We start from the raw sequence: 25,908 nt of genomic DNA, 5'->3' as shown, positions 1-25,908 counted from the left end.
AACAACAACAAAACAATACATTTCCCCAGCAGATAGATACTTTTTATTGGTTAATATTAAATATGCATCTTGTCAATAGAAGCATAAAATTCAAAATAAAAATTTTGAAAGTTTGTGCCTATTTGGCCTTCGGAAATCTGTTGCTAAGCGTTCGCTGTCTGTAGTTATCACTGTTCAGACACAGATGGCGATGCGTAAGGCGGTTTAGTACAACGTTAAAACAACACGTGTTTTTACATGCTCACACATACGTTATGCAAAGAAGGACCTGAAGAGAGGGGAATATGTAAAAAACTCTGTAGATGTTAGTGAAACAGCTTCATAGGATTCCAGTTTTGTAAAGGCCACTACTAAGTTCATTATAGCTACCCTTAGCATCTATATAAATATAATAGTACTGTCTATCGTATGGCCACGTAATTATTTCACAGGGTTTAGAAAATTTGGCACTAAGTCCATTGAGAGACCACAAAATTTTCACTTTTATATTTTACGGATTTTATGGACGTGTTTTAACCACTACTCCGCCCCATGTTGAAAGATCTTCACCAACTGTTTTTCAGTTGAATGGTTGTTTTATAAGTGAATACATCAAATGTGATAACCGAAACGTAGCAGTTCTCCACCAATGGACAAACGTTGTTTCTGTCTTCTGCTTGGTATTAAACTTGGTATAATTTCCAAACACAAGACCATTGTTGATCTGTACAGTTCTAACAATAGAAGGATGGCCATTTTTAAAAATCACGTTTTTACAAACTTCTCACTGGCTGACTAATATATTTAGACGTCAGCTTTTAATACATAGGTTAAGCAGGCAAAGGACATAGAATAGTATTGAAGGCACATCAGGGGCTTCACAAGCATGTGATGGTAAAAGACTCTTGTGGTTTCAGTTCCTTCCAACATCACTTTTATGAGATCAACAACCGTTAAATTCGAGATTTCGTCCGAAGATCGTCATCTCTTGAACTGTGAACGTTCGTCAAGCTTTAGTCCTTGTTCTGGGTCTTGTTGTCTTTCTTCAATGTTCAGCCTTTGTTCATGACGTTGTTAACCTTCTTCTTTGTTGATACTAATCTAGTGATAATGTACATTATATATGTAGGTGGAGAGATAATCCTTTGTTCATGACGTTGTTAACCTTCTTCTTTGTTGATACTAATCTAGTGATAATGTACATTATATATGTAGGTGGATAGATAATCCTTTGTTCATGACGTTGTTAACCTTCTTCTTTGTTGATACTAATCTAGTGATAATGTACATTATATATGTAGGTAGAGAGATAATCCTTTGTTCATGATGTTGTTAACCTTCTTCTTTGTTGATACTAATCTAGTGATAATGTACATTATATATGTGGGTGGAGAGATAATCCAGTGGTAGTGTAACATTATGTACATACTTGGATAGATAATCCAGGCATGGTGTAACATTATGTACATAATTTGTGGTAATTACTAATTGATTTGTGGTCGGTTTGCAGCAGTATGTGATAATTAATATAACATTTCTGTTTAAAGAAGTGTTGTTGTGAAGTCATTAAAATAAAAAAGTCCCCGTGAAGCGACCAAGCTAGAGAAATCTCTGTTAATTATGAAAAAGCATTGCCTTTCTAGAAGTGTTTCTTTGAATTAATTTAGGTTTTTTACTCACCATACTGAAATTATATTTATATATAAAGATTTGGTACAAGCAGTTTATTCTTATACATTATTCGTCAAAAAAAAGCTAATTAGAATATCAAAAAATAGTATGAGGTCCAGTTTATCAATGGATTCAACAAACGTTCCTTGTCACACACAGGTGTATAAGAAGTAGTGGATTGGAAGATGGATTTATGTTTAACTTATTTTTAGTAGCTTTGAAATGAAAGAACTCATTTTGATACATGTAGTTTGAGATTATAAGTTGTTTCTTGTGACAAGTGAAAATAACAAAACAAATTAAGTTTGTTTAATGTTGTACTTTGTTCACTGTCTGTGTTTTCTTTTAGCAAAGTCACATCGGGCTACTTGCTGTATCTACCGAGGGAAATCGAACCCCTGATTTTAGCGTTGTAAATCCGTAGACTTACCGCTATACCAGCGGGAGACTCGTTGTCTGTGAAATGCTTCAGTTTTTAATGATTTAATGCGAAGGTATGTTAAGTTAGTCCACAAATTATCTAGAACAAGGCTTGGCTACATGAACCATAAATATAAGTAACACCAGTCTGGTCGGCTAGTAACTACTCTTTATCATTGAGAGGTAGATGCGCATGCGACCGCCATTGCTATGTGTTGAAGTTCGAACTGATAGACAATGTATAATGGCTGGGAGTGATAGTAATCTGAGTCCACAACCCGAAAGAACGAATGGAACACGGTGCTATGCCATTAACTGTTACCGTACAGTAACCAGGAGTCAAAGGCAGAGGGTGTTACACCCCACAAATAAGTAAAACTTTTTTTATTTCTGTAACATATTAAGTTGCAATGAGCGAAATCGTCTGGGACATGATGACAACATCGGAAATTAGCATGGATGTTTACGTCTAGTTTCAAAGTATATATGAGTCTTTTTTGGAACGTATTTCACGTATAGAAGTCAGCATGAGAGAGCGGTAGCTCTTGATTTAAAATACTGAAAAGATTAATATATGTTGAAATAATCTTCCACAACATTATAGTGTCGCTTGCTAGCCAGTCAGGTTAAACAAAGATGCCACCAAAATGTACATCATCTACAGACACAAGTTCTTTTACATTCATTCTTGATGTGTAGAAGTGTACTAAATATATTATTTCTCTTTAATGGGTAATATAGGAAGTTTGAATGATTTTATAGGGCTTAATACAAGCCTAGTTCGATCATTGAGATTATGGATCATCCGGAAAACAACTGAAACATTTGCCTAATACTCTCAATAGACGAATTCTCTGAATTACATGATAAATTAAGCTTTTGCAGGTGCTCCATTCCAGTCCAAAACCCTGGATTGTTAGGGTTATTATGACAAATAATCGGTATAGAGGGAGTTGTTAAGGTTATTATGATAAATAATCAGTATAGAAGGAGTTGTTAGACTTATTATGATAAATAATCAATATAGAGGGAGTTTTTAGGATTATTATGATAAATAATCAGTATAGAGGAAGTTGTTAGGGTTATTATGATAAATAATTAGTGTAGGGTACAAGTAGCCCAAAATATTTGTTGTTGCATAAACAACAACAAAAGACATAAAAGTATCTGAGGTATACATATAAAGAGTGCTTATAACAGAATGAACCTCCTTTATTACAGTATGTTTGTACATACCTTTCTATTTGGTTACAGTTAATTATAATGTCCATGTGTAATATTAATTCAGTGTATTAGACATGTAAATGTTTTTCACAATGCCTATAATGTATTTACATATTTACATGAAAATAAAGTACTGTAAAAATGATTCTCACATGAAATAGAATATTTTGTCCAACATATAATTATAAGTTATACATTTAATGGAGAAAACTGTTGACTATGCTTTAGATAAATCTATTCCTGCAGTGCTCTTGAAAATAATTCACTGTACTCTACCGTACTCTGTTGGAAAAGATAGGCCTTCGTTCTTGGTATTTCTTTACTTAGTCATGTTTGTAAGATTTGTGAACTTACTCTGCGACATACATTAATCACATAGACGTTTTCTAAACAAATGAATTTTAAGTATTTGGAGAAAAATTTGATTTATATTTTGATTTACTGTTACAAATGGTGGCAACCTAAGCTTATTGCACAAATGAAAATAAATACAAGTCGAAGAGGGGCATTACGGACTGTGTCGAGCTGTTCATGATGGGAAAATGTACTGGTCATGAAAATGTCCATATGTATGGTACTTACAGCAAGTATTGGACTTATATTATGGTATACAGACTGGAAAATGCCGGACTAATGAAATAATAATGAAAAGGGGCACGTTTTAATTATTTACATATACACCCATAAATCTGACCTATTTAAAACTAACAACTTTTGCGCATTAATGTTTATATAATTTGTAGTTTCATAGAAGACAACATCAATTAAATATATTATACCACATGTACTGTTTTCTTGTTTTAGTCTGCACGTCTTGTACTACACTAGTAATATAAAATTTTCACCTGCAATAAAACGTTTAACCTTTGTTACTTTGATATTCAAACGTGGATCCCAATACGTGGAATGATATTTGGTTTTAATGACAGAATATCTTGAGAGCCACTGTTCTATAGAAGAGGATGTTAATATTTTGTTCTGGTTGCAGAATTGTTATATTCGTAAAAGGTTTTACATTAACTTTCATTAAAATGACAAATTTACAATATCATGAGGAATTATTTATTTTTGTCCTTAACGATAAGATACTCGAGTTAAACTATAATTAGAATTAAAAGATTGAGCAAAGTTTTCTTTAATTAGAAGACCTTACAGAGACCACTTGGAGGAAAGTGGGTCAGATCCAAAAAATATGTACTAGTAGTAGATGAATGGAGCACTGGTCATAACTCGGTAAACAGTCTTTTAAAAAGTAATATTGATAAAGTTATTGCTTTACAGTGTATGTAAAGCACCATTGATAAAATAGATGTAATAATTTGCATTACTTCTTTTGGTTCGGTTTGTTTTGAATTTCGCGCAAAGCTACAGAGGCTATCTGCGCTAGCCGTCTCTAATTTAGCAGTGTAAGACTAGAGGGAAGGGAGCTGGTCATCACCACCTACCAACTATTGATTTACTCTTTTATTAACGAATAGTTCGATTGACCGTAACATTATAACGCCATATACAACTGAAAAGGCGAGGATGTTAGGTGTGACGGGGATTCTAATCCGCGACCCTGAGATAACGAGTCAAATGCCTTAACCACCTGGCTACGCCGGGCCATCTTCTTTTAGACTTTATATTTTCTGTGTGTTCAAGAATTTTGTACTCATTTTTGTCACAAATTCTCAAATAAATCCAAATATTTTATTTTCTGAATAATTTCCACTCACTTCAATGAAGAACGTTTCGAGGTGCAGAGACTAAATAACATTTGTTACCAATCAATAAAAGGACATCTATTGTTCATTAGAAACAATATATTAGATGTAAATTTTTATGACACATAAATACTGAAAAAAAAAAACAGGATTTTAATCCTAAGATTTCTCTCCGGGTTAAAATAATCCAGTGTACTCTTCATATGATAGGTTAAATATATATATGTGTTTTGCGAAAGGTTTTTGCACTAATTTCTAAGTTGAAACTAGGCTTAATTCATCTTGGTTAAATAAATTTCTTAAAATCAAATAAAAAAGTTATCCAAATATGTAGTTTTGATGGAAGACGACCATAATTTCTGAGATGATATCGATCTGTCATTGAAAATTCAACACGTAGCAATGGCGATCGCTTGCGCATGCCGAAAGTCACGTGATTTTTAATCTCGTTATTTATATCTACAACATGAACAAGCTTCTGAAACTCAGAAAATAGTATAATTTATTCAGGTTAAATAAAACTATATTTGTTATTGCGCTACGTTGGTTAATTTTTGTTTACATTGTTTACAACACGGTTCGAGTTTTAAATATTTTATAAACTAATTTATAACTCTTACCAAACAGGTCGTTAAATTATTTTCACAGGATAGTTTAAAAGAAAAAGCCTGCAAAAAACATTACGTTGTAACATACTATGTGGCGTATTATGCTTTAGCTTTAGTCTTACATTAAGTAGTTCTGCTTTTCAAGTACATTTTACTTATAATATCTTATGTTTGCTTCTATAATCAACTGGACTTGTTGATTGCTTTCTAAATTTAATGAGCTGGCCCGACATGGCCAGATGGATTAAGGCGTTCGACTCGTAATCTGAAGGACGCAGGTTCGTCACACCAAAGATGCTCGCTCTTTAAGCCGTGGGTACGTTATAATGGTATAATTCCTTGGTAAAAGAGTAGACCAAGAGTTGGAAGTGGGTGGTGATGACTAGCTGCCTTCCTTTTAGTCCTACACTGCTGGATTAGGGACGGCTAGTGCAGATAGCCCTCGAGTAGCTTTGCGCGAAATTAAAAAACAAAAACAATTCTTTAATAAGAACGTAGTGAATAAAAACTCACAATGCTGCTGACGACATCTATGTCATAGTTTCAAACTTTACTTCGGTATTTACATGCCATTGTAAAAAAACGAAATACAGTAAAAAAAATGCAAAAACAACTTTCACAATGAAAATTAAATTAACAAATAACGATACGAAAAACATGTTACACAATATACAGCTTTTATAATTCTAGTACTGTAAAACAACCAATAACAAGAGAAATGTCTTAATAATAATGTCTGTAATCTAAAAGCTTCGATTTTTCAAGTTTAAATGTTGTGTTATTTCGATAGATGGCGCCAAAGGATTGACATAATTCTTGGTCATTTCAGGTGAGGATATCTCTTACGCAATTTATTTTGAGTCACTTTCAGGCTAAAAAATATGAAAAAAGGTACAATATTACACTTCTTTCACTTAAGATTTCTGAACTTTCAATCGCCAATAAATTTATAAAAACAAACGTGGTTAAAATAAGTTATATCTTTATTGTTTTATTCTAGTTCTCAAACGAGACAAAACACGTTTCAAAAGAACTGCATAAAAACTATAACAAAAACGTTTATTTATATAGTATCTCTCAAAATTAATATTGATACAATCCATGGACAAAAAAAAGGCTAAAAATTAAATTTATGTTATTAGGTTAATTCAAATATGTAGCACCCATGGTGGGTAAAGCAAAGGTAGTCCCAATGTGTCCCATTTATTTTTAACCGTGATTTTCATGGTCGAAAATTGAAAACTGGACTCCCGCTGGCTGGAAAACAAGGAGTTAAAGGCTTAAAAGAATAAAAGTGAACCATATGTTTGACTTCGATACTATCTGTGAGAAACATTTAGAACATAGAGAGACGTCTCCCGAACTCCAGGATATGCCTGTCGGTCCCAAGCCCGAATGAATGATGAAATTTATCATTAAGGTTCATCACGTCACTCGAGTGTAAAACCCTGGCCCAAACAAAACTTGAATCTATGGCCATTCTATTTGCTGTCAGAAAATAACATGGAGAAACGTGGCGAATAGACCCAAGTTACTGACCCATTGTCAGAACGGGTTTGAGGTGGTAAGAAGAAAAATTCACCAACTTAAAACAGTCTCTGATCAATAACACACACGAAAAGAGCGACAGTTTAATGATATTCCATTTTCTGTAGCTCACATCGTGGTAAACCAAGCTATGATACACTTTAAGTAGATGTGCTCTACTAAACCCTTACTTCACACACTAATTTGTAAAACAATCCATTAAGAAATACACTAAATATAAAGTATCCTATTTCGACTTTAGTTATTCCTTTTTCTCTGTGCACTAAACGAACATAAACTTTAATTGATAGAAAAACGTACTTACCTTTAAGAGTTTCCTTCAAATTTGATACTCTTATAAATCTTTTCAAACTACACTTAGATATTAAATTTGGTCTGAATATAAGCCCGTTTGTGCAAAATATTCAACAAAAACTACTCGGTTTTGACCAAAATATTTGGGCACACCTATGCAAAAAGTCACGTAAGTTATCAGCCCACAATTCATATTACAGCTTCATCTAAGAAGTGGGCAGTTTATTCTTTATCATTGAAATCCAAAACGACCAATTTAAAGAAACAGAACTATAGAGTGGAAGTACGTGCAGACAGACAGGTATTACTTAGATAAAGCAAACTAGATTAGTAGTTTCTAGTTCAAATTTTCAAAAAAATCATACAAATAGACAATTATTATTCATCACCAACTTTGAAGCACAAATCTGGTAAGTTTTTTAGAAGAGCGTTTAAAGCCACATGATATTAGCTTAAGCAATTATCATAAATAATGATGCTTGGATACGCTTGTACCGAATGATTTCGGGTGATGACAAGAAACTGTTAATATAGATTCCATGGCGTTAATACAAAGAAAATTATTAACCCTTAAACATCTAAAATGTTGTAGGTAGCAGCATAAATTGATTCTGGCCGCCGTTTAATGGCTAAAACTGTTTTTGGAGAAGAAAACTAACCATACCATTTAAAGAATTTGGTTGGTTCTGTAAAATTAGGTCTGTTCCTAATAATAGGTTTTCAATCCTAAAGCTAATGTGGGTTACTGTCGAATTTCACTTTTCTTATTTGCTGTGATCTGTTGATGTGTATTGACAAAAAGGTCATTATATCTTAAAAACACTTTAGGTGTGAGAAAAAGTGCGGCCAGAAAAGGACTTCATTAATGAAATCAAATTTAACGGCCAAACCTGGAACTAAACTTACAGCATTCATAACAGAAAATGCAAATGCAATAAAATGTTTCAGTGCTATAAGTTTAGTTACCAGTTTGAGCACCAATTTTGGTTTCGTTCCATTAAGTCGAGTATTGAATCGTTTTTTTTTTCTTTTTTTGGGGGGGTCACCTTTAATTTCACACCTAAGGTGTTTTTATTAGATCGCGTATAGCAGCAAAGATGCACTGTGGAAAATTATACAAAAGCAAAGAGGAGCAATTCACTTGTTGACAACAATATAATAAATATGATGTGTAGCGCCCTCTGTAGATATTTTAAGTAAATATTTCCAAACAGTTTGTTTGTTTGGGAATTTCGCACAAAGCTACTCGAGGGCTATCTGTGCTAGCCGTCCCTAATTTAGCAGTGTAAGACTAGAGGGAAGGCAGCTAGTCATCATCACCCACCGCCAACTCTTGGACTACTCTTTTACCAACGAATAGTGGGATTGACCGTCACTTATACACCCCCACGGCTGGGAGGGTGAGCATGTTTAGCGCGACGCGGGCGCAAACCCTCGGATTACGAGTCGCACGCCTTACGCGCTAGGCCATGCCGGGCCATTTCCAAACAACTGAGGAGTGTTTTCCGACTACGACAGCTTCAAGGAAACATTGAAGAATGCTGGTGAACTCAAAAAATTTAAAGTTATGTGAAAGTATAAAAATATTGCAATCCATGAGGACTTCTTATAGCATTATTCTTTACTGATGTAAGTCATGGACTTTGAAAAGAGAATATGGTAGTCCAACAAGATGAGATATTACTAACAGTTACAATCATTTTCAAAACACCTGTGAGCAGAAGAAAACAGCTGCCATTGAAGATACCTACAGATCTAACAACACTTTCGTATTGGAATTGAATTCTGAATATTCAAAACCCAATTCTATGTTGGAATTGAATTCTAATGTCAAACACCGAACAATTTCAGTGTTGAAATATATAAAAAGTAAACGTTTTGCATTTCGTGTACTTAAAAAAAAGTCAAAAAGTTAAACTTTCTTCTTAGCGTTATCTAGTGGCAAAAGCTTTAATTTCTCAAAAACTTAACACAAATCTTCTTGTAGGCTTTATAAAGAACTAAATCAAGTATTTACGTTAACATATCTTCCTTACTTACCGCAGCTGGATACACGAACGTGAATGTTTTCGCATTTCCGTGGATATTTTGAGCCATACATGTGTAACCACCAAGATCTCCCCATGATAGATTACGGATTACCAGGTCTCCATTTTCTAAAACCTAGATAAAATGTCCATTTCAACTAATTATTTTAATTATATTTAATTTTTAAAAAAGCATCGAATAGTGAGTTTTATTTAATTAAAGATTAATTTCAGACCAAAAAACTTATTTTTTGTCAATTTGCTGTTTCTTGTTGTTTGTTTCGTTTTATGGAAAACTACACAAAGGCAATCTGAATATCGCTGTCCCTAATTTTGAACTCATGAAGTCGAGATAAAGGTACAAGATCAACAGCATCCACCGCCAAATTTGAGATTATCTGATCAAATTATAGAATCTGATCGACACACACAGTGGCACAGCGGTCCGTGTTCGGATTTACAACTTTAGAAAAGGGGAAGAAGTGTTGATACCTGCCATTGGCAAAGCACATATAACCCATTATGTAGCTGTGTGCTTATTTACACAGAAGACTGATCGTCCCTCTTATAAAAAGTTACTAGTGCAACTTTGTCTTCGTGTAGCTTTATGCGAAATATAACGAATCACACCAGTAATGGGGCATTCTCGGTTTATTTGTTTCGCTCTTCCAAAGAACACCGATGATCCGTGAATTCGGCTAACCTATTCTACTACAGTGAAAGTAGCAAATTATATAACATATTAGACCTGTACGTCATAACGTTTTCATTAGATTTATTTTTGGTAAATAAAATGAATCAGCAAGTAAATAAACCGAACTATTCTTCCAGACACAGTTAAAACAATAACTGACGGAACTTTTACTGTGGCGCCATCTGTGGGAACACTAGTGTTAAAATAATATTTTATATCAAACTGGCAAAAAATAACAATATTTGTTACTAATGGACACAATTATTGAAACCCTACTTTGGATCTGGTTCTCAACAAAACAAAAACTAAAATGACATGTTATTAATATACACGATGCTTTATTATTGTTGCTCGTTAAATGCAATTATAAGTATTCGGTATCATTACTGGTATATTTTATTGTCTACCAAATAAAAATATGATAAAATTACACAAACATAGAGCCTAGGGTGATAGTGTAAAACATCTTATTTCTTTTTAAAACTTACGAGAATAAAACGTCTGATCTCAATATTTACCTATACAATAACGTCCAGCCCTAATATTTAGTTATTAACACAATGTCCAGTCTTAACGTTTAGTTACTAACACAATGTCCAGACTACCTTATATTTCTGGCTATTTTGAATCCGTTCGCCATCTTTATTTTCACGCATCCAAACGACCTGGGGCCGAGGGTTCCCAGATGATCGACAGAATAATTGAATATCATTACCCTGGACCTCAATCCTAGCTCGAGTCCACATGTATATTCTAGCAGGTGTGCCTGAAACAAATATTTTAAACAACTTCAGTTTTGTTTCGTGTATTTACTATTTTCTGTGTGTTCAAATCCATAACAAAATCACTTGAGAAGAAACTTTTTTCCATTGTTTGACACTAACGGATACTGGATTTCAGTGTTTTTTCGTTTGTTTTTCACCTAACAAATTTAGTTATTTAAGGAGTATGTGACGTATCTTCTGTACATAAATGTGCAAAACATACCTAACCTGCAGGTAGCGCCACTGGCTCTGTCTGATTCTGTCAGCTTCAGGCCTGTTTTTTCACTGGCCCGTTGATGAGGGCTTTCGGAGGCGCACGAGTAAAGACCTTCATCCTTCGCTGAGACACAATCAAGGTAAAGCCGAGATCTAGTCCGGCTAAAACCTTCTCTAACCCTCATATTATCAATCGATTCCACACCATCCTCAGCTCCCTGAAGAAGGATAAACAAATACATGGTAGAGCCGTTAGCAGATATGGTAAATATTATAACAATAACAGAAGCAAACAATCGGTGGGGGACAAGTTCCCTCTACTCTTCCCATTGTCATATGCGTCTGATATATCAGTTTTTATGGTTTTAAAATTAATTTAAGTAAATTCTAATCATTGTAATTATTTTTTCAGTTACAAAACGATATTTGTGTCAATTAATTAATTAATTAGCCATATATAGAACTAAATCACAATAATTATATTGTTTGTCAAAGTCATAAAACAGTTAGTATGAAAGTAATAACCGACCTTGGTACATTCGTAGGGGGTACGTCCTCCACCTAATGCAATTTGTCTCCCTCATTCCTCTCCTAATACCTTCTTAACCATCGTTGAAATTACAATTACTACTTATTGGACAATACCCAAAATGAAAGGATATTGTCCCTCAGTGGACAACATTATGTCTGTGGACTCACACTGCTAAACACTGGGTTTCGATACCCACAGTGCATGTATTGTACAGGATTATCTCCACCAGGTGGGCATCACAAAATTGTCATGGCCAGCAGAGTCTCCAGGTTACAATCCTATTGAGAGTTGGACAGAACTGAGACAGAAAATTGCTAACCACGACCATAAACCAGCCACTGTAACTGAGTTGCAGCGCCTTCTTGTGACACATGGGGTGAAATTATAATGGATATTGCATCAATAATCTCATTGATAGCATACCACATCACTTTGCGAAGGTTATTTTGTGGAGATATCGCTAGGCCTACCTGATTAATTCGGCGTCCATCTTTAAGCCAGTATATTGTGGGTGACGAGTTTCCCTCTGCTTCACATTCTAGTGTAATACTTTCATATGGTTCCACGAACAAAGAACTGCCTGGTGTCCCGAGTAACCTAACTCCTGGTTTTGGAACAAAATGTTCTTCTGGAAATTAATAAAAAAAAAAGTTAGCCACTACCACAAGCGTTAGGAATTAACTTCTCATAACATACCAAGCAGAGAGCTAACCCTGAGAAAGATTTCTGTAAGTTAATACTCATTTTCCAGCAACTTTACTACATTCTATTAGCACGGTGTGTTCGTTACAACTAGTTCATGAAAAACAATAAATGTAGTAAAATTATTGGAGAAAAATATTAATAAATTTATAAAATGTATAAAATATATAATAAAATAAATTACAGGTGTTTTACAGAAGTTTCGAAATTCGCTTTTTATGAAAAATTAAAACACACTAATACGTTTTTGTAAGCCATACGAAATTTAAGACTTGTATTTTCATTACTAATAATGAAAGCATTCCAACATCATAAAACTGTTATTTTCTCAATATAAAAGGTTTAAATATTTGTGTTGCAACGTATCATATAATGCGAAGTTCGCCGATTTCGAATATTCAAGTTCTTAATATCAGTGTTTCGTTTATTAAACTCGTTATGCCTCCGTTGGTTCGTGTTTGGTTTTGTTTTTTGTTGTTGTTTTTCGAGTCTCGTAATTTTAATATTTCGTAATTTTTCAATATTTTGGATTTTTAGCTCGTAACGTCAATGTTTCGGATTCTTTAAGTTCATTATGTTAATTTTCCTCACCTTGTTCGGAGTTTCGACGTATTTTCAAGTTGTTGAGCTAAAAATAGAAAAAAATAAATAAATTGGCGGGAATGCAATGTAACATTGTCAATATTCTGTTACAAAAGGGAAAATTATGAAAAATAAAAATAAACAATATTTTGTGTGATCAATAATTCAGGTTTATCAGATAAGAACAGGTATGGAAGAACAGATTCAGGTTTAGATAAAAACGAATATGAAGAAATGGGGGAGAAAATTAAAGAGACTGATATTAGGGGCGGATTCAATATGTATCCACCACATAGTTTCAACATGGCGAATTTTGACACTAGGAAAATGATGAAAAATATAAACAAGAGAAATAACCGTATATCACTGCTTGGGTCCTGTAAGAAGATATCTTTGCAACAAATCCCATGCGAGTTGGTTGACATACACGTGAATCGTTCACGAAACCCCCAAATTGTGCTTTCCTTGCTGAAAATTTGGGAAAGAAACAAAAATTTCAAAATTCTCTGTTTCATACCTACTAATAGTAACTTTGTATCCAATCCCACTTAAATTGCCCAAAACAAAGTAATCGTAAAAAAAAAACTAAAAGTGTATTTTTGTGGTATCTTGAAACTCCTATAATTACTGAAAATGGTCAAGTCCACCAGTTTTGTTTGTGAATGTGTGTCACCTGTAGAAAAGTATCTTTTTACCGAATACCATTTGGATAAGTAAAATACGGCAGAATAATTAACCAAAAATCCCAAAACAATACTTTTTTAAAGATTCAAACTGTGCAAGTGCAACTTGTTTGCGTGACGATGTGTTGTGTTGCACATATGAAAATTTCCACTTTTATCTATTCTCATGTTAACATAGAAAAATACATATTTTTGGTTTGTTTGACCTCTGATCCCATAACATCCTTGGGAAGGTCAAAATAAAAAATAAAAAGGGATGTTTGGACGTACTGTATCAAATTTCATGTCAACCTATTCAGAAACGAAGAAATGGTAGTTGATTGAATAGCATTTGGAAGAGGAAAAAACAACACATATCCCTGTGGAGACATAAAAATAAAAGAAACAGGCAGAAACATTGCACTGGCAAACATGTGTGTTTGAACAATTAAACGTAAGCTTTCCTTTTTCCAAACACTACTAAATGAAAGAAATTGTGAGACAGGTAGATACTTTTTAAACCAATTACGTTACAAAATGTCAAATGAAATTACAATTGGGAAAGTAAGCTTACATATATTTTTCCAAATTACGTTCTCTCAACAGACGAGATACAGTTTTAAAAACCACTTTATTATCTTGTTAATACCAAAATATTCAGTTAAAATAGCAGCAAACTTTCATTTAATTTGGTTGATAAAAATAAAATCTGATGATTAAGAGTCACATACCCCTGATGCTGAGGTCCTTTTTACCTCGGTGAAATCCAGTGGCCAGGTCAGAACAAAGGGTAAAAGAACTAGAACTGTTAACAGACGAAATGCGATAAACATTTTAATCGAGCTGGCTGCGTGGAACACCAGAATCGTCTAACGGATAATCGTGTTAGCACAAAATTTTTTGAGGCCCTCTACTGCAACAAAATGCAGACAATAAATGCATCAATATTATTATTAAATATATCAATATTACTATTAAATATATCAATATTACTATTAAATATATCAATATTATTGTGAAAACTAACAATTAATAAAAAATAAATAAATAAAATGTTAAAATATTATATAATAATACTTTAAATGTGTTAATTTCAAGTAATCCATCAGCTACGAAAGATCTATACTTAAATATATTTTAACATCGTGAAGAAACATCACACAATAAGTAAATATATAACATATTAACTTAAACTGATATATTTTGGTTACTGCCATGTTTACGCGTCTTGGTTAACAATTAACTCCAAAATTAGAGTTTGTTTGTTTTTTTAATTGAGGTCCATCTACGACAATATGAAACACATGTGACTTAGTTGACCAGTATAAAAACGTGAAGAGCAACTAATCATGTGATACATTTGACTGGGCAGACACATTGGGCTATCTGTTGTGTCCACCGCGGGTAATCGAGTCCCAAATTTTAGCGTTCTATGCCCGTAAGTTTACGTTGTCTCAACGGGAGACGAAAGTTAGTTTGTTTTGTTAAAAAGAAAGCACAATGGATCATCAGCCGGATTTACATCGTTGAATAAAACCCTGGACTGTAGCGTCGCCCCCCTAAACTTACTCCTATATCCCCCAATCACAAGAGTCACGGTGAATTTCCACTAATCCCTCAGACGAGTTAGCAGCGGATGATTTTGACTGGTTGCCATCCTTTTATTGTATCTTTTTAAATTTAGAGATAAATGTGCATGCGCTGTCCTTTTGTAATTTAACCCACAAAAAATAACAAATTTTAAAACAAACCAATGCAAGATTACAACTCACCTTCGACGAGTTGAATATGCTAATATGGAAAATTCCGATATACTGACTTTTTTTTAATAAAACAGTTTCGTGTGAGATTAATAATCTGTCTAAAACTGGCCTTTCAAACTTCAATTCGTTTTAGTGAAAAAAAAAACCAGCAAATTTATATTCGAAACAACCGATCGCATTAGAAAAACCAAAATATTCGAATACTTCCAAGCTTCCAATGTGAGCGAACTCAGGCACGTGACTGCTTATATATATAGTGTTTTGCACTCAAAATATTTGATTACGTCAGTACGAGATTCAAATTGAGTATGTAGGACTTCTACGACACGAAATCCAGTTTCTTCCAATCAGCTCGAGTCGTATGTTCCTCTACTCTCCCGCCCCTCTTTAACTTCTTTTCACCTTCGTCTGTGACCCCTAGGGGTGATAGGGCCGATACTACATCATAAGTTTTCGCGGAAGTTGATCTTCCAATAGAGAGGAGGGCAGGACAAGCGTATAGCCAATCAGATTTACTTAACATTTCTGACGCAACACGTTATCTTATTGAGTGAGATTTTTTTTCAGTCAGCAGGAAAAAAAAACAATCAAACGCCGGATAAAAAGAATGATGCACCTCGTGGACAAATTACACAACACGTTGTAAAGACATAGACAGATCGATATTATTATATTCTAAGATTAATGGCAAATAGTTTTTACACGAGAAAAACATATACGTCCATCACCCTATTAAACATAACCGTTATACCCGTGTATATATAATTTTTATAACTATTTTTACCTATTCACGTGTATTTAAAATGGGTGGTATCTTTAAATAAAGATTCCATTTATCAATAATTGCCGTTATCAAACAAATAATTGTAAAATATTCGATGGATAATCTTAAATATTTTTGCTAAATCATCCAAAACATATGCCTAATACAGGATATAACTTAATAATCATTATATGTATAATAAATATTATATTATTATTATTACTTACTGAAGGAAATTACATTAAAAGTGTTTATGAATGTTGAAATTCCACAGTCTTTGTTTCTATAATAAATCATCGAAATTACTATAAGCCGTGTTTGAATAATTCTAAATAATTTTGTTTACCCAGTACATATTGTGTAGCTGTGATTTCAGCCCATTTATAAAATTATAAAAATCGCCTCTTTAATTATTTCAAACTGTTAAATATGCTGTTTTTGTGTCTCGTATGAATAACCACAAATGTTACTTTTGCCTCAGATAATAATAAAATGACACACCTCAATTGATATAGAATTATCTTTCTCACGTGGATATAAACACTAATAATCCTATAGGTTAACAGTTCTTTATAAAATATTCGGCACAATTCAAAAACCATTTAACAAAAAGTTCATTCGCAGCAAAACTGAAACACATATGTTGACTACTATTTATCGTTTTTTTTCTTATACGGACACGATTTGTTATCAGATACTCTAATTAAACAAGGAAGGTTATATGTCATTCATAAGTCGTCACTATATATCTGCATTAGGTTTTACGGCGATACTTGCATATATATATTGTTTGGCACATATTTTGTTTTTTATTATTATTTTGCTTTGCTGATTATACTGAAATGAGAATTTAATTATTTTTGTTTCTTTATCAAAATGTACTCGAATTTCTGTAGTATAAATGTTATCTTTAATATCTTGTTTTGAATCCATTATTGTTCATAACGTGACCTGTTGGAACACATAATTATTGTGCAAGAGTGAAATTATATATTTATTCACTGGTCCAACAAGAAATTGGATAATTGCATTCCTACTATATCTTGTAGCTGTACATTGCTGTCGAAGAGGCCTTTCGTAAATTTCCAGAATTTATCATTATGGTGTCGTACCGCCACCTGTATTAACGTATCATGTTTTGTCAATGTACTTTTTCAAGAAGGTACTTCCTTAAACGTTTATTTTTCTCTGAATCAGCTTTGAAAAGAAAGAAGAAAAAATAGGTTATAAATAACATTTTTATATATATAAAACGCGTCTGAATGTTAGGCTTAACACCAGTGACAATAAAGAGGCTAGGCTGCGTCAAGCTAGGGCTTTGAACATCAACTGGGACACTAACGTGTTAAAACAAAAAATCGTTGCTTTTGAGTTTTAACACGTTAGTGTCCCAATTGATGTTTCTTTAGGTTAGGTGCTGTATGCATCGCGTGGGACATACAGTTGTTGTGAGAATGTGTTTCAGAACGCACGTGGAGAAACCACCCCGAATCTCAGTTGTCTTTCAAAATATCTAGTCGCCTGTTGAGATTCGTCCCCATTGGAGGCTAGATAGTGAAGAAAGTGGTGATTTACCCCAAAAACTTGTTGGAGAGACTGTAGGGAGAGGGGGAGATGAAGTAATCTGTAAAATTTCGAGACAGACGCGCACGTGCGATGAGTCACGCGGTTCTTTAAAGTGCGCGTGAGATGGATCACGCGGTTTTTTAAAGTGCACGTGAGACGGATCACTCTTCTCTCTGCCACTACAGCTTCTCTCCGAGGTTCTAAGAAATAAAGGCTTTAACCTTTAATATATTATTATTATCTTTCTATTATCGTTGTGTTTAACAGAAATATCTTTTCTGACTATCCTTGTGTTATTATTATGTACACATCTGGCCACCATTTGTGGTGTATTTTCTACCCGAATTTTTGTCATTTCTGTTACCCACTACTTAGTTCTGTACTGAAACGAGAAACAATATGCCTTTCAATCTGTCTGTATGCCTGTCGTCCTACCAAACTCTCTAACCATCAATTTATATATTCATTTACTTGTGTTCCTACGGCAACTGCCTTTGTATTCAAGTATCTTATGGTTATCTTTATTATTGATTCTTTGTTTTTTGAATTTCGCGCATAGCTACAAGAGGGCTATCTGCGCTAGCCGTCCCTAATTTAGCAATGTAGACCTAGAATGAAGGGAGCTAATCATCACCACCCACTGCCAATTGTTGGGCGAGTCTTTTACCAACGAATAGTGGTGTTGGCCATCACATTATAACACCCCTACGACTGAAACGGCGAGCATGTTTGGTGTGACGGGGATTCAAATCCGCGACCCTCAAAGTTATCTTTATTAATACATGCAATTTATGTTTTTTAAAATAGTTAAAATATTTATAGGTTTCCACCAGTATCTAGTTTCGATATTGCTGTATTTTGTTGTTATTTTAAAAGCACCAATAGTATTCAAGTTTCGGTTTACATAGTTTATTGCGTCTATTTTTATTTGTTTCGTATTCACGTGCTTCATGCTTTTACGTAATTATTGTGATTTATTCAAGCTACACTTCGAAACGAAAATGTAAACGTATGAACTAGTATATATTGCAGGATGTCTGTTTTTTATTGGTTTTTTCAAAAAATATTTGATCAGACTCTAGATATAACAAATGCTCGTGAAAATAAAAAAAGTTGAATTTTTCAATACATTGGACGTTAAGGGAGATAAAAAAACGATGTTCATTTGTTTTTGTTTACTAGTTTTTGCCAAACAATTAGGAAGATTAAAAAACAAATAGTCATGCTTATATGAAAACAATTAATAAAAATAGAACAGCGAGTATGTTTTACTGAAATTTTCCAATTGAGACACACAGCCTTTCTGATCTAAACCAGATGAGTCCTCTTCCGTTTGGGGGCCTGGCATGGCCAGGTGGTTAAAGGACTCGAATCGTAATCTGAGTATCGCAGGTTCAAATCCTCGCCACACCAAATATGCTCGCCCCTTTCAGCCGTGTGGGCATTATAATGATAATTTTATCGTTGGTAAAAGAGTAGCCCAAGAGTTAGCGGTGGGTGGTAATGACTAGCTGCCTTCCCTCTAGTCTTACACTGCTAAATTAAGGATAGTTAGCGCAGATAGCCCTCGTGTAGTTTTGCGCGAAAATCAAAACAATCATTTAAATTACCTACCAACACGTACTTCTGTTAACAGGACCTTATTTAAAAAACAACCCAAAATGTATGCTGTTTTGTTTTATTTCATAGATGTAGAGAGAATTAGGGTTAATTAATCGTAGTCCTGAGTTCGGAAAGTTCGAAAAGTGTCTGAGCCAATGATAATATATGGAGAGGGGGCCGATTTAGAAGTCTGTAATTCAAGTGCTGTTAAAATAAAATTAGGAGTTCGATCCCTGTGACAGCCAAATTTTTATGCTTAACGACAAAATATATTTTATGGTGAAGTATCTGAGAAAATCGTTGTTGTCAATCCAGTGTAAAAACAACAAAGATAGAAATACTAAAACTTTCGTGTTAAGAAGCAAAAAAAATGTTTAGTAATCTCAATCAAACGTATAGAATTGTCTGTAATATAATCGCACAAATATAGATGAAGAGACAATAAATCAAACAGAATAAAACAATACTAAGCCTTTCTAATCCTTCATTTACATCGTTACAAACTTCGAATTCGTTTTATGTCAGTGAAAAGTTTCCAGAACCTTCTCAGTTCTTTTCCACCCATTCGGGAGTTCATTGACAGCAGCACCACCTAGTAACTAAGGAATTTTGAGGCTACGACTGTCTGCAGTTCGAAAGCTTTTCTAATTGTTCTATACATACCGTAAGATTTCTCAGAATGAAGGCTTTTTAGACGGAAAGGAAACGGACAGCAAATTCTCCGCTGACTAGTTACGACAGGATCTCGGTTCGTACTCAAGGTCTCTCTCCACGTGCAAGCTAGAGTGATTCCATTCCTTTGAGTCATAATCACACCTCCCTTCATTACAAAGTCATTCATCATTTCCGAAATTTCCTCATCTTCTCTTTGCGTCCCCTCCCAGTTCCATACAACAGCTGCTATATTGAACTATATTTTATCTGTCTTCTTTTACTTTGAACATTAAAAACTATTTTGTTAGAAACACAAAATCACGAATGTTTTATTTTAAGATACTGTTGCGAACGTTCGGAAATAGAAAAGAAAAAATGGATATATTAACCAATCCAAAGGATTCGAAAGAACCGCGTAAAATCTGAGCAGTATTAGGAGGATAATATTCGGTTGTACTACATCAAAAATATTACACTTTGTAACTAAGTTATTAACATTTACCTAAAGTGGTATTTCCAGAAATAACGACAACGTGAACTGTTGACCTCGTATCAACCCCATCACTTATCAGATCCATATATTGTTACAAATTATAAATATATTGCCATAAAGGATCCATATATTACTACATATAGTCAGCATATTATTGCACAGGACTTATATATCATTGAAATAAATAAATAAATAAATAAACACTCGACGTTAAAAATATATTCCTAAAATGTGATTCTGTCTAAAAATAAAAAAAATATAACATTTAAGTATTGTATATTTAGTTATGGTGAAGAGTGGTAAACGTCAGAACATGTAGAGTCCACATTTGAAAAATGTTTTTAATTTTGTATCGATTAGAGTGTTGCCTATTTATTATTTTCCTAATATACATAAATGCCAAGAAAATAAGACACATATATGTATATATATTATTAAACATGATCCATATATTACCTCACAGGATCCATATATATGTATATAATTACACATTATCCATATATTACCATACAGAATCCATACATATGTTTATTATTACCTATGATCGATATATATATATATATATATATATATATATTATTATACGTATTCATATTATACCACATACGGCGCATATTTTACCCAGGAACTGTTATTTTGACGAATGTTTCACGGAGATCGAAGATTTGTGTTTTCGTAAATACAGCTAACTTTGGAATTGAAATAATTTATGAATACATCTTTCAGGACTGGTGTAACAACTTGAAAATTTAACATAATGTTCTCACTTGTGAGACACCCTCTCCAACACCACGACGTAGAGCGTTCACTATTTAATAATGTATAAAATACATACTAAAGATAAATATGTTTAATTCTGTTGTGTTGCTTATAATTTTTAAAATAATTAAATATTGGACTTAGGCCAATGTACTCCATCACGTTCACGGTAGCGTTGTTACAACGGCAACACCTGCCCTTCAAAACAGAAACTGAAATAACGAGTTTATAACAGCAATGCATCGTATTAATTATAATTTGGCAATCATATATTGTATGCTACATCTAGTGTAGACGAGGCCTTTCGTATAATATTGAGGTTTCTCAGCCTGATGTGTACATTAAAAGAAATGTAACTTCTTGAATAAATACATATAATTTGATATGTTTAGTAAGTTTGGTATTTTTTGTGTGTCATACACTACATATAGTTCAAGTTATGTTGCTAAAAGACAGGTTCTCTAATAGAACAACGGTAAGTCTACCTGAATACTGATTCTTGTATAGTATGTTATTTTAAATTGTTCGTAATTACTTTTGACTTACATAAATTGATTTATTCCTTATGAAGAACGTGAATGTATAAATGTAACGATTTTTATTAGATATAATCAATGGATGTTTCGAAATTTTTATTTATTTTGTATGTAAGAAATAACAGCGATCTTTTTATACGTTCTTAGTGTTTGTTAACCCTAGAACTAGAACGTTTCTTAACCCTATATCTACAGTGCTTACTAACCGTGAAACTACGATGCTTACTTAGCCTAGAACTACAATGTTAGTTAACCCTAGAACTACAGTGCTTACTAACTCTAGAATTACAATATTTGCTAACCCCAGAACTATAGTGCTTATTAACCATAGAACATAGTTTCGTGAACAAAATGTTCTAAACTATCAGATAGCTCCTGACTCCATGATTTGGTGTGGTTACTGGAATCCTAATAACATATGCAATCAAACAAAGACATCACTGGAACTCTAATTAACCGTACTAATCAACCGTTAGTTTCCCCTCTCATTTATTCTCCCTCACCCTGATGGGTCAGCGATAATTTTTATTATCTTAAAATGTTAAAATTCGGGGTTCGATTCCTCACGGTGAACACTGTAGATAACCCACATTATTCTAAGAGTATCAACATCAGCCACGTGTTTTGTGTAGAAAGTTAACGAATTAATTCCTTTCTATTTTGTTTTTTCAGTGAGTGTTGTAACAACTAAAACGTTTAAAATATTCCGTTTATACTGGTTAGCATGACAGTGTGCGTGGGACACATTATTGAGTAAACCATAGGGTTTGAGGGTTGTTGAACGACTGACGTAACGTACTCTATAAATAAGATTTTCGCACGTGATTAACCCCATACGTCTTTCCGATAATTCAAGTTTGGTTTATTACCGCTTGTCGCCTTTTTCATTGTTTCTGGCTGAGGTTTCGTGGATGTAGGCGTGAACAGACTTGCAAAATTTCGGGGAAAAGATTCAAGTCATTGAATAAAGGACGACCTAGAAGGCTGGCATTTCATCATTTCCAGTAACAACTTGAAACAGATTTAATTAATTGTTATAGTATTAATGAAACTTTGTAGCTGGTGTATTTATTGTAGTCAGTGGTTCGAATATTAATAGGTGGTGGTGTCAATATAAAGGAAGGGGAGAGAATATTACAGTCACAATAATTGTTGTTGTTTTAATTTCGCGCTAAACTACATCAACGGATTGCTGCGTTAGCTGTCCCTAATTTTGAAGTGATAAACTAAGGAGAAGACAACTTATAAATACCACCCACCGCCAATTCTCATGGCTACTCGTTACTAACGAGCATTGGTGTTGTTTGTCACGTTAAAACGTCTACACGGCTGAAAGGACGAACATGACCCTCAAGTTTCCTAACACCCAGGTCAGACATGGCAATCAAGTGGTTTAGGAATTATCGGTATTCTATAGCACTAAAAGTTTTCTTTGCAAAGAAAACTTTGTCTTTACGTTTTCGGACAATATCTCAGACAGAACAACTATATTGTCCTTTTCTTGGTAATGAGAAAAGTCAGATTTCAAAGAAATATTATCAGATTAGCTCAGAGTATCCCTGGGTTATAGGGTTAGCCCTCGTGCCAACTATAAAGATATATTTTCAGTTCTATACAAAATAATCACCAGAGCAGAAAAATACCGAAATTCTCGATTTTTGGATAAAGGACACACGACAAAATGCTTTTGTCTTTTCATTTTGAATTTCAATCAGCCAGACACTGACAGATATGCTGTTTGTTAACATGAACAGTAGTGTGCCTGCTCAGTGCCAAACGCGAGAACTGAATCCCAAATTTTAACACTAACGCCTCCGTTCACATTTTAGTTCAAACCTTTCCCTTCCAACATAGTGTGATATTGTCACACCTGGTTAAGATGTCTTACATACTTTCAAGTAAGTCCAGCTGTCACCTAGTGACCATTCAGGCAACAAAATCAGCATAAAAGTAATCTTCAGAATACCACTCGTGTGGTTGGTTGAATTTTTAGCAGAGAATCACATAACTTGATAGACAGTGTAGTGTGAAACAACGCTGTTAACAATAACTTGTTAAAATAGTGTCCAGTAGGGTCGTATTAACTGTATTTATAGTTAATAATTCTTTCTTTCAGTACAGTATAGGTATAAGTTTTGTACAATCGAAAATAAAGTTAATACTTCTTAAGCACTCTTGTATGTTTTCGGTAGTTGCTTCTCATACGGATATAAAAATATTCTAAATAAGTAACTTTCATGTAGGCGAAGGCTGTGTTTTTCCCCATCTTTTGCTTCTAACCTGTTTCGTTTAACTTCATCAAAAACGAATTACGTTTCTTCTCTTTGTTCAACTATCTACCTATCCTTGTTAGACCTTCTGCAAACCTAGCCTACCCTCTAGTGGCAGTCACATGATCGTATCTCTCTCGTGGGGAGCCAGAACGTTTAAACTTTATTATACCACGACTCCAGTTTTTTTCGTTTTGTTTTGGTAAGGTAACAACCCCTAAGGACAAGCAACCCCTAATTTTCTAGAGACCCATTATTTCATGAGGTAAATTTTCACTCCACCACCAAGTTACATCATCTTGAGCCAATGTCCAGCTCTGATAAGTAAAATCTCCCAACTAGAAGTGGATTTGACGAAACATATATGATGGAGTCTAATGTCGTATACCGAGTAGTGTGACAGACAAACATTATCTGTGGTTAATGAAAGATTTATGAAGTGGAATGTTGACAAACAAACATGAACTGCCATGAGGTACGTTTGTTACCGGTATATTCTGTTTATTACTAGTTTGTTAGTGATATTTTCTGTTTATTACTAGTTTGTTAGTGATATTTTCTGTTTATTATCAATTTGTTAGTGATATTTTATGTTTATTACTAGTTTGTTAGTAATATTTTCTGTTTATTATCAGTTTGTTAGTGATATTTTCTGTTTATTATCAGTTTGTTAGTGATATTTTCTGTTTATTATCAGTTTGTTAGTGATATTTTTTGTTTATTACCAGTTTGTTGTTGATATTTTCTGTTTATTACCAGTTTGTTAGTGATATTTTCTGTTTATTATCACTTTGTTAGTGATATTTTCTGTTTATTACTAGTTTGTTAGTGATTTTTCTGTTTATAACCAGTTTGTTTGTGATATTTTCTGTTTATTATCAGTTTGTTAGTGATATTTTCTGTTTATTATCAGTTTGTTAGTGATATTTTCTGTTTATTATCAGTTTGTTAGTGATATTTTTTGTTTATTACCAGTTTGTTGTTGATATTTTCTGTTTATTACCAGTTTGTTAGTGATATTTTCTGTTTATTATCACTTTGTTAGTGATATTTTCTGTTTATTATCACTTTGTTAGTGATATTTTCTGTTTATTACTAGTTTGTTAGTGATTTTTCTGTTTATAACCAGTTTGTTTGTGATATTTTCTGTTTATTACCAGTTTGTTACCGGTGATTGCTGTTTATTACCATTTTGTCAATATTAGTTGCTGTTTATTACCCATTTGTTTCTGGTGTTTACTGTTTATAATTTCTTTTTGAAGTATATATTGAACCTCCAAAGCCATTGTAAATGTGATAAAATTAGGATATTTCTAGCGAGCGGGTTTTTGTTGTTTTCTTCAGCTGTATTTTAAATGCAAAACTACTCATTGGGCTAGCTGCGTTGTATTAACCACAGACGTCGAACCAAGGATTTTAGCGTTTGTGATCTCTCGGTGAGTCGGTGTCGAAAAGCAGATGACACCTTGAAGACTACATTACTCTTACTCCAGGTGTCGAACTCAGAATTGTAATCTTGTAGGTTCATGGTATTACCATTGAATCGCTAGGGAAGTGCAAATCATTTGGTACTTTCAGCAAATTGTTTTCTGCGTGCACCCACAGCAGGTATCTAACACAGGATCTTAACATTGTAAGCTCTCAAGATCGTCACGCACACAGGTCCCCCCCGCTAGTACAGCGGTATGTCTCCGGATTTACAACGCTAAAATCAGGGGTTCGATTCCCCTCTGTGGGCTTAGCAGATAGCCTGATGTGGTTTTGCTCTAAGAAAAACACACACAGACACGCGCACACACCAATAAAATAAGTTATTTCGTCATTAAAATTTGTTCACTCCTGAGAATATTTCCCAGCTCCAGAACCTCCCAGT

The 25,908-nt window shown here is 33.7% G+C and overlaps 1 protein-coding gene across 3 annotated transcripts; it reads right to left on the bottom strand.

Annotated features, from left to right (window-relative positions):
- Positions 1 to 5,234: 5,234 nt before the first annotated feature.
- Positions 5,235 to 15,639, bottom strand: LOC143253597 (zwei Ig domain protein zig-4-like). 3 transcript variants are annotated; one of them, XM_076507712.1, is made up of 8 exons: positions 15,402 to 15,639; positions 14,361 to 14,539; positions 12,977 to 13,013; positions 12,154 to 12,311; positions 11,159 to 11,369; positions 10,777 to 10,937; positions 9,491 to 9,613; positions 5,235 to 6,058 (listed from the first exon to the last, which is right to left on the bottom strand). In XM_076507712.1, the coding sequence occupies exons 2-8, from the start codon at positions 14,460 to 14,462 to the stop codon at positions 6,035 to 6,037; spliced, it is 816 nt and encodes a 271-aa protein (XP_076363827.1). In that variant the 5' UTR covers positions 14,463 to 14,539; positions 15,402 to 15,639; the 3' UTR covers positions 5,235 to 6,034. The 3 variants fall into 3 exon arrangements, with proteins under 3 accessions (XP_076363827.1, XP_076363826.1, XP_076363828.1); XM_076507711.1 differs by having other exon boundaries at positions 5,236 to 6,058; positions 14,361 to 14,542; XM_076507713.1 differs by lacking the exon at positions 5,235 to 6,058 and adding an exon at positions 6,138 to 6,480 and having other exon boundaries at positions 14,361 to 14,542; positions 15,402 to 15,636.
- Positions 15,640 to 25,908: the final 10,269 nt, after the last annotated feature.

This window comes from Tachypleus tridentatus, chromosome 6 (assembly GCF_004210375.1).
Source record: "Tachypleus tridentatus isolate NWPU-2018 chromosome 6, ASM421037v1, whole genome shotgun sequence".
NCBI lineage: Eukaryota > Metazoa > Arthropoda > Merostomata > Xiphosura > Limulidae > Tachypleus > Tachypleus tridentatus.
This window is presented reverse-complemented; position numbering and strand designations above follow the sequence as displayed.

Coding starts and splice junctions, on each gene's coding strand:
- LOC143253597 (XM_076507712.1), bottom strand. CDS start 14,462: ATGTTTATCGCATTTCGTCTGTTAACAGTTCTAGTTCTTTTACCCTTT. Junction 11,370..12,153: donor ATGGACGCCGAATTAATCAG/GTAGGCCTAGCG, acceptor ATCCTTCTTCAG/GGAGCTGAGGATGGTGTGGA. Junction 6,059..9,490: donor CGTTCGTGTATCCAGCTGCG/GTAAGTAAGGAA, acceptor TTTCGCGCAAAG/CTACTCGAGGGCTATCTGCA.